This window comes from Scophthalmus maximus, chromosome 10 (assembly GCF_022379125.1).
Source record: "Scophthalmus maximus strain ysfricsl-2021 chromosome 10, ASM2237912v1, whole genome shotgun sequence".
Taxonomy (NCBI): domain Eukaryota; kingdom Metazoa; phylum Chordata; class Actinopteri; order Pleuronectiformes; family Scophthalmidae; genus Scophthalmus; species Scophthalmus maximus.
In genome coordinates this window covers 4,265,001-4,275,000 of record NC_061524.1, presented here as the reverse complement: position 1 = coordinate 4,275,000, position 10,000 = coordinate 4,265,001, and the positions used below count along the sequence as shown (strand labels likewise).

The following is a 10,000-nucleotide window of genomic DNA, read 5'->3' as shown; positions in this document are numbered from 1 at the left end:
AAATAAACACTATGTGGCCATGTCACGTCTGACACTGGCTATTGTGGAGCAACAACTGAGTCTGTTTGTGGATGTGTTTCTTTAATTTTTTCATTCTTTTTTTAATTCAAATGCAAGTGTTGTGAGTCCGTAGAGAAGTGCATCGCTGGAAAAGCGATCGGAATCACGCCGCAGCATGGAGAGAGAATCTCTCTCATACAGCAGCAGTTCCGGGAATTTTTCAATATTTAGAAATGAAGCTGCCGTTTTTTTAAATTACACGTCGTCCACCTTTGACAGACAGATTGCGGCCAGATATGTGCGAGACATATTCCAGGACACGAGGCACAGACAAACGCCACAAATAAAGAAATAATTCGAATTCTGTCGTGTTCATAAAATTGAAATCTATTTGACCACTTGTTTGATTGTATCACACAGAGATATAATTCCCTCAAAATGTAATACATTTGAATGAAATGTGAAAAAGGACGTTCCACCCTTTGGCCCGGCCGATGACATCACCGCCCGTGGCTCTGATGTGTGGTGACGTCATCCCTCTGTGGATTTGATCTCGATCACTCCCTTTACGTGGCTCTGATCCTGATGACGTCGTCTCCGCGTCGCGTGGGTACATAACCATTCATGGCCTTTTTTCAGCGAGAGAAATCTCCACGTAGGGAGAACAGGCGGAAGAGGCGAGTCTGGACATGGACACAGGAGCGGCTGACGAGAGACATCTGGACGTGGCCACGAGCAAAGTGAAGCGAAAGGGAAGGGCGCGCTGGGGCGGCTTCGCGTCCCTCCGGCGCACCAGGAACAAGATGGCGCTCCGCGGCGACGACGCGGCGCAGCTCGGCAAGGCCAAGAAAAGGGTCCGCTTCGCCGAGCCGCTGGCGATCGAGCACTGGGAGGCGGCGAGTCTCGACAACGTGGAGACGGGGAACATCCCGCTGCTGAGGGCGATGTCAACGCGCAGCGACAGTGGGGGACAGAGGAAGGCTAAGTCCAAAAGGACGACGTCGAACATTCTAGTCAACTTCATCTTCGGACGATCCACAGCGAGGGCCGAGGGCCGGTCTGCGGAGAGGGCGAGGGGAAAGATTGTCCCTCTGACTCCGTCCACGGCGCCTCTGGAAGCAGGGGCGGGCGAGCGGACAGAGACAACTGAAGACGAGACCGTCCCGAGACAAGAGCGGGCCGAGACAACCGCAGACGAGACCGTCCCGAGACAAGAGTGGGCCGAGACAACTGCAGACGAGACCGTCCCGAGACAAGAGCGGGCCGAGACAACCGCAGACGAGACCGTCCCGAGACAAGAGCGGGCAGAGACAACTGCAGACGAGACCGTCCCGAAACTAGAGCGGGCCGAGACAACTGAAGACGAGACCGTCCCGAGACAAGAGAGGGCAGAGACGGTTCAAGACCAGACCGTCCCGAGACAAGAGCGGGCCGAGACAACTGCAGACGAGACCGTCCCGAGACAAGAGCGGGCAGAGACAACTGAAGACGAGACCGTCCCGAGACAAGAGCGGGCCGAGACGGTTCAAGACCAGACCTTCCCGAGGACGGAGGCAGAATCTCCAGAGGAAGCTGCGTGGACGTGTCAGCCCGCTGGAACACAGGCAGCTCGAGGCCCGTCTGCCCCAGCGACGGAGACGGAGACAGCCCCGTCTGTCCCCCTGCCTTTGCTGTGCCTGGACCTTTGCCTCTACCTTTGGCTGTGCTACGCCTGGGCCTTTGCCTGGGCCTTTGTCCTGGCGCGTGGCTGGTACGGACGTGGGGGCGACCGAGCGGGCCCTCGGCACATCGCCGGGGGGGGAGTTGGCCCCTGCAGGAGAAGGGGAAGCGGTTCCGGCACGGACATGCGCGCGATCAAACGGGCCCTCCTGGCGTTCCCCGAGGAAGAGCGGGTTCCTGCAGGAGACGGGGGAGGGGCTCTTCCCTGAGCCTCTCCAGGACACGCTGCTTTTGCGGCGTGCACAATCATTGGGATAGAAAGTTTCATCATACGACCCCTTCATTTTGCATGATTTTGGACACGTGTATATTCATATTCAGAGTTTTTCCCGTCTGTCTGTGAGGCTGCATGTTCTCCTGTCACGGGGGGGTTTTCTCAGGGAACGCTCCGGTTTGACATTGCGAAAAATAATAAAGACAATCATTCAGACAAAAAAGTTGCATCTTACAACTATTCATTTTTGACTTGAATTCACCATGATTCTGAACGGTTATATTCATATTGGTCGATTTATAATGCTATGTTGTTGTTAAATATTTGAGAGTTTTGAATCATGGCCAACACCGAGTGTGTTCAATCGCTTCGCGTGTGTGTGTGTGCGTAATGAAGCTGTGTGTGTGTGTATGTAGACACACACACACACACTCTGTCAGCCTAGACAAGCTAATCCCAGATAAGAGAGTGGAGACCGGCCTTTTCATTAATGGCATCAGTTCGGCCAAACAAAGGCTGGCTGACAGGACGGCCGACTAAAGGCACATCAGACAATGCACTGAGGGCCGGACGTCTTTCCGACGGGGACGAGAAGGAGAGATCATATTGGTCCAGGGTTAGCGTCTCTACATTGGCTTCCTGCAAAATCCAGGGTTGAATTCAAAATCCCGCTCCTCACCTACGAAACAAACCCCCCTTGATGATCGGGCTCCATCGTGTCTTACAGAGGTAGTACCGAAGTAGATCGCTTCGCTCTGTAAAGGGGCTGTATGAGAGAACGCAAATGTTTGGAAAAAAAGGTCGCAGAAATGACACGAGATCGCTCCGAACATAAAGTCCCAGCTGGTCAGTGTTTGTCCGCCGGAACCATCGAAACCAAAAAAAAGATTATATACACGACACACACACCCTCACACACACAAACCCGCCTCTTTCAAACACCTCAGAAGACTCCAGCTAAACCCAGAGCTGAATTAAAGTGGTAAAAGCACACACACACACACACACACACACACACACACACACAGAAGACGGGGCCCCTTACCTGCGCTCACAGTGATGGCTTCTATGAACTGGTCTCTCCAGCTGTTGGTTCCAACCAGCAGGGCCAGGTTGGTCTTCTTGATCAGCTTGTCCACTGTGTTCTGCCAACAAGGACAAGACGGATGATCCCGGTTAGAGACGAGAGACACACACACACGCACGCACGCACGCACACGCACACACACACACACACATCACACTCTAATTAGCGGAGCGGTGGGGGATTGCTCTCTCCTCTCCTCTGCACTTCAGAGGGAATCCGGAACGCTAATTGTGTTGAATGGGGCTTAGGGGTGTGAATGGGGCCTCTGCGGACGCACGCCGACCGGCTCTTACTCTGCCCACTGTACGCCGAAGTGTTTATTTAACCGCGCCGTTATTTTTATGTCTTTTACCTCCCTTGCTCTCTTTGCCATTTTTCTCTCCCCCCCCCCCCCTCGGTTCATTACTCTAGACTCGGACACGGACCGGAGCGGGTACGTGCTCCTGCGGAATGCGGAGTGAGAAGTGCGTTCAATGTGAACTCGCCCTGAGAGACACGAACTTCGGCGGAGAGGCGACAGCGTGAGGGCGAAAATGACACTGTGGAAAACTGGAGGAAAAACAACAGAAAGAGCCAGAGTTCACCTGAGATAGGTCGCGGCAGAGACACACACACACACACACACACACACACACACACACACACACACAATACTGTCTCTACAATTGGTTCAGCTGTGAATAAACATTTCCAGGGAATAATCCAAGTCAAAAAATTGATTTCAGTCAGTCTAATAAAATACTCACACACACTTATACAGTAATACAAGAATATATGGTTTAATTTAATCATCCTCATCATCATGTCATCATTGACATCTGCTGCAACTACTGTATAGCATCACTGGTGTCGGATAATGATGAGATCTTGGCGAAGAACCAGTAGTTTGTTTTCTCCCGTTTCAGAATTTTTTTTGAAGAGCACAATAACCTGAATCTTCATTTTTTAAGCGGTTTCATCGTTTAAAGGGACTTGTTTTATGTTTCGCCTATTTGCATCGAAAGCGATTTTTTCTTTTTCCCTCCTTCAATCGGTCATGTCATACACCCACACCGTCATAATCCGCCGTCTGCCAACGAGCAGCACTTCAGCTAACTATGGGATGCAGTTCCGCGTGCGCACACGCACACACACACAAGCACACACACACACACAAGCGCACACACACACACACACACACTTTAATGCACTTGACAAAGTCCTGTCAAGTGGCGAGCTATTACTGGGTGTTATTAACTGTCTGTCTAGAGTGAGCGTGTAGGTGGGGCGGCAGCAACACACACACACACACACACACACACAGACACAAACACACACACTGTAACACGGATGGTAATTACTGCACATCTATGCTTGTCTTAAGAGTCTGCGTGGGAGACGGAAAGCAAGGAAAGGGCGCGCGCACACACACACACACACACACACAAACACACACGCACACACAAACACACACATGCATGCACGGACACACACACACACACAGGGCAATTACATATTATTTCCTGCGTGTACCAGAAAAGGCTGGTGAGTATAATGTGCGACAAGGGAGGTGATTTTTTTGTGTTGTTGTCTTTGTTTTACTCTGTGTCAGTAACATTTGCAAATTAAAGCTAATTTGTCCGCCGTAGAACAATCCCTGGTGTGTGCTGGCTGTATTTTCCGTGCCGATGTGTTGGTCGCGGTCCCATTAGTGACTAATGATGTCGTCTGTCTTGCGCTAATTACCTCTGTGCAATGAAATCATCCTAATTGTCGAGTTTCCGGAGGGAAAATATAACAAAAGTGGCATTCAAGTATTCAATTGTCCGTCTAACTTCGTATGTAAACAACACCCACACTCCCGGCCTCACCTTGAACTCATACGATTCCTCTATGATGACCTCCAGCTTGACGTGGTCTCCCAGCATGGGACGTCCCATCTCGGCGATGCGGCGCTCCTCTTCGTCCTTTCCCGCCGTCAGCGCCTCCTCTTCCTCCACCTCGTCCTTCCGCTGCTCCTCTGGAAGCGCGACAAGACGACAACAACAACGGCGGCGTTACGACAGCGGGACGGGTCGGATGTTGGGGGGGGGGGGGGGGGGGGGTGTAACGTCCCGCTGAGCAGCTTATTTGTGGATTTCAGTGTCAACGCTGACGTGGCATGTTGTGGTCTATTAAAGGCTGGAATAATAAAAAAGGAAACGACATGGGAATGATGCGATGCCCAAGAAAAGATGCAGGGAAATCCCCGTGATGTGCGATGTGTCATCAACATGAACAGAATCAGACGAGTGAGACGTTTGTGTTGCAAATGTGGGGGATGACATCAGAGTTATGGACTCGGCAGTGTGGCGATTTTGAATTTTTCATGTGTAGGGACAGCAGCGCGTCGACCCACCGTAGTTATATAACCTCAGGACTACAACGCCGAGACCTCCACCCTTCTCATTTATTAAATATGAAATAAACAAACCAAACTGGTATTTAATAAAAGGCTTTGGCAATTTTTTATTCTTATTTTTCGACGTCGGCCTAAAGGTGCTCAGCACTGGAATCAATTTATCTTCCTCATTGAATCACTGACCTGAACCGAATATTAAAAAACAACAACTTTGAAACAAACTGAAAGATCTGATCGAAATCCGTGAAGCGATTTGTAATTTTTGACTGTTGCTTTGATTCATTTTAATCTAAGTTTACACTGTTTAATCGGTACAGTAGGATTAATAAATGAATATATACTTTTCAGTTCCTCTGTAACCTCATTATCATTATCTCTCCATCCCCCCCCCCCCCCCCCTCCTCTCTCTGTTCTCCTTTTCTTCTCTTCCCCCCTTTTTTCTCTTTACGGTGCGCGTCAGTAATTGAGATTCACCGCGGCGCCTGAACTCACTGCTGGGATCAAAGAGAGAGAGAGAGAGAGAAAGGCCATGATCAAAATTTCCATGGGGGGAGCGGTTATCCATGCTATTGCCTTTCAATAAGGCGCAGTGCATTGTGGGTGCGCACCAGCTCATTGGCCATTTGTTCCCCTTTCGGTCGAGTTACAGTGAATCCCCCGCTCACCCACTAAACAAAACAGAGAACAAAGACGAACTGACGTTGTCGAGCGTCCAGCTGAAAATTTATGAAAATATCTAATGGAGGTACACATCCACATGTGATTGTTGAATACAACCCATCGAGAATCTGCGCTGCCTGTTTTACTCTCGCGGTGTATCATTCCACCTCGCATGGTATTTTCTTTTATTATTCCTGCTTGTATTTTATTTTATCGTCGTTTTTATCACGCGCTTTTGTATTCCGCTCTGTTAAGCACTTTGTGCACTGTTTTAATAGGTGCTCTTTAGAGAAAAGTTTATTATCATACCATAAGCAAAAACATAAATTCGGCCATTTTCTTTCTCCCAGATCTTTGGCCGCGATATATTGGAGGATGTGATCTACCCGTCTTTTTTCTTTCCAGTACATAACCATTTTCTCCCTCCGTCTTAATTAACATTTAACCTCCGTGTCTCTGCTCCTCGGTATGAAAAGCATTCGGAGTTTTCCAAACTGAAAATGGGGGAGAGCGGCGGCTCCACACCAACCTCCAAACGCGTACAGTTGTGCAGATGTAGCTTATGTCGGGATCAAACCTGGGTCGGGTGTGTTCAGTGTGTGTGGTAATTCACACCTTGTCATGCTTTCACGGAGTCTCTACTTCCTCAGAGGGGGATGGAAGGTGACGGGGGGAGGAGGGAGGGAGGAGGGGAGGACAGGCGGCGGGTGAAGAGGAAAGGAAAGACAGAACAACCAACGGAGAAGAGAGGAGGAGAGGAATTGCACTCCTGTCATGTTTGATAGATTCCGACGCCGTCTGAGGAGGCAGACGAAGAGGAAGGGAAGGGGGCGCCGGAGGGAGGGGAGGAATTTTTTTTGCAGCCCCGTCAATGCGTAAAGACAAGAGGAGGCGCAGAGGGAAGAAACCTCCGCCCCGTGTCAAGGAGGTGATGAGCAGCTGGAAGGAGGAAGACGACAGCGGGGCGACGGGGAGACGACCTGGCCTTTGACAGGATTAAACAGTGCGGCAGGAGACGAGGAGGAGGAGGAGGAGGAGGAAGACGGATCTGTAACACCGTCACACTTTTGGAGAGTCCCAAAGGAGGCGGAGGCGAGGAACAGGAGGAGGGAAAGGACAAGTGGAGTTTCTGAGGACCCGACAGGCTTTCAGCTCGTCTCGTCTGTCCTCCGGGGACAGGAGAGGAGAGGAGAGGACAGAAGGAGGAAAGGGGGGGGGGGGCGACGAGAGGGAAGATGGCGCGTAAGGAGTTGGGAAAGAAGAAAATAAAACAAATAGGTAGTAGCAAATGTCTAGGAGACCGAGTCACCATCAATCAGCAGTGACGGCCCTGCGGACAGGAGGAGGAGGAGGTGATGATGAGGAGGAGGTGATGATGAGGAGGAGGAGGACAGCAGAGAGACGAAGAGGATGTAAAGGAAAAGTGAGGGGTAGCAGAGCAGAGGGAAGAGGGATGAAGATGAAGTAGAAAAGTGGAGGAGAAGAGCGGGTGATGAGGAGGATCTAATCAAATCTAGTCAATATAATCCTCAGTACAGTACCGCGACGAATCCCTGTCATGGTGTTCGTATCCGATAACACCGCTCAACAGTTGCATCCAATTCCAGCGCTCGTTAATTATTGCTAAGGTGAAGGTTACTCGCTTACATCTGCATTTTGCCGCGATGAAAATCATTCATATACGGTTTGGCTGATTTGCTTAATGGCGAAGTTAATGGCACTGTGTTTTTACGACACGTCGTAAAAAAAGGCACCGCCGCCCCGGGTGTACAATAACAACATCGAGTGGCCGGAATCGTACAGAGATGTCTCCGTAGTGTTGTTTTGGGACCGCGCGCGCGCGTCTAAATTGACGGCAGGGTTAATAATCATAAACACACACACACAAGCTCATAGGGCAGAGACAATCCAGTCAGAGATGCATTTCTGTGTCTCTAGAGAGGCAGCAGACGACGTTGGCGCCCCCTACTGGTTTCAGCTGGTATGACGCCGGCAAGGACGCGGCTTCTTTTCCCCGAGAGCTCCCGAGGAAGTCGTCGTCACCACTTTGGAGATAGCGGAGGAGAAGAATGAAGGGTGGACGCTGAAGCCCCCTACTTCGATTACAGGCTTCATTCTTGTAATATGATGACTCCCCCCCCCCCCCGAGGTTGCTTCTTGTGTCTGATAATTCAATAAAACATCCTTCGTGTCGACACGTCTATCTACCAAGTCTGACAGTATCGTCTGTCATCGGGAGCCGAGCGGAGGCTGTAAAGATCTGCGCAGGACTTAATTCACCGCAGAGCGAACGACCGCATCAGTTCATAAAACCCACTCATTAAACACACACAGTAGCCCTTGTGTGTGTGTGCGTGTGCCTGTGTGTGTGTGTGTGTGTGTGTGCCTGTGTGTGTGTGTGTGTGAGTATGTGTGTGTATGTGTGCGTGTGTGCCTGTGTGTGTGTGTGTGTATGTGTGTGCCTGTGTGTGTGTGTGTGTGTGTCTGTGTCTGTGTGTGTGTGTGTGTGTGTGTGTGTGTCTGTGTCTGTGTGTGTGTATGTGTGCGTGTGTGCCTGTGTGTGTGTGTGTGTGTGTGTCTGTCTGTGTCTGTGTGTGTGTGTCCCGGGGGGGTGTTTTGATCTCCTGACTGTGATAATGTGATATCCAGCTCTCGTCTTTGATCCCCTCATCTCCATAAACGCCGCTGCCGCCTGGTAAAACACGCGCTGCCATCAACACACTGTGGAGCTACTGTTAGACAGTACAGTAAGCCAGCGGAGGTAAACTGAGCTTAAAACCCCCCAATGAGATGGCAACCTAAAAAAAAAAGAGCTGAGTAGTGAGCAGTGATCGCTTAATCGCAGACTGTTTGGATAATCGATTGATCGGTTCAAGTAGTTCTCATGAAAGAAAAAGTCAAAATTCTCTGATTTTCCGCTTCTTGAATGTGAATATTTTCTGTTTTCTTTGCTCCTCTGTGACAGTGAACTGAATATCTTCGGTCGATTGATCGGGAAAATAAAATCGTCAGATTAATCGAAAATCAAAATAATCCTTAGTTGTAGCTTTTGTGCATTTAAATTAACAACACTGTAAAGAAAGGAGACTTTTTTGTTGTTTGTTATATATGCAGAGATTAGGACTTAATAGGAAAGAGGCATTTTTTTAGGCGCCAGATTTTCGTAGAGGTGACAGAGTTCTACACTCCACCATGTCGTGTTTCGGCGAGGAAGTGTTTTTGGCTCTGTTCAAATTTAGGCTGCGATATTCCTACACGGATGCAACTGTTGCTAATATTGTATGAAACCCACGATGCCGACAGCACTCTTGGTAAGAGCACCATGTCGTTCCATCTTCAGCTGGTCGTTCCTCGTCATCCCGCGGGTTACAGGGTTGTTGTTTTTTTCTGTAAGTGGGAGACCTGCTCTTGGATGACGTTCACATCGCAGCCACACCCACATGCTTCATCATCTCTACCTTCGACATATTTTTGCTGCGTGCCAACAATCCACAGCGATGCAGCAGCGGCAATTTTGTGAAAAGCCCTGGGGCCGGGCGAGGGGGTCAAGCGACAGAGGAGGAGGTCGGAGGTCGGGAGGAGAAAGGAGAGGACAGGCGTGATTCCCACTGAGTTGTACGTACAGACGTCTGAGGAGAGGCAGAGAAGGAGAAGAAGGGGAAGCGAGGACAAAGCTGAGCGTGTGGTGCAGAAAGGGAGCAGCGGAGCAGAATCCCTCCAGTGTGTGTTTCAACCTGAATCCCAAATCAACAGGCCTGTTAAAAAAGTCCAGCGATTGCGGAATTTTCTGGATATTTTCTGTTGCTTGTACGTTTGTGTTTCTGCAGGTTCAGTCGCCCTTCACTGTGTCCCAGTCCCACACTACTTACTGTACAATCTGCCATTTAGTATAATCTTCACCATGTACACACTTGCAATATTTGCAATCATGCAAAAACAA

The 10,000-nt window shown here is 49.8% G+C and overlaps 1 protein-coding gene across 2 annotated transcripts in view; it reads right to left on the bottom strand.

Moving 5' to 3' along the window:
* Positions 1 to 10,000, bottom strand: part of slc8a1b (solute carrier family 8 member 1b) — a 108,715-nt gene that overhangs the window by 18,749 nt on the left and 79,966 nt on the right. For both annotated transcript variants that reach the window (XM_035605956.2, XM_035605955.2), the window contains exons 6-7: positions 4,871 to 5,019; positions 2,979 to 3,078 (exon numbers count right to left, since the gene is read on the bottom strand). In XM_035605956.2, the coding sequence (XP_035461849.1) occupies positions 2,979 to 3,078; positions 4,871 to 5,019 (249 nt within the window). The remainder of the gene's footprint in view (positions 1 to 2,978; positions 3,079 to 4,870; positions 5,020 to 10,000) is intronic.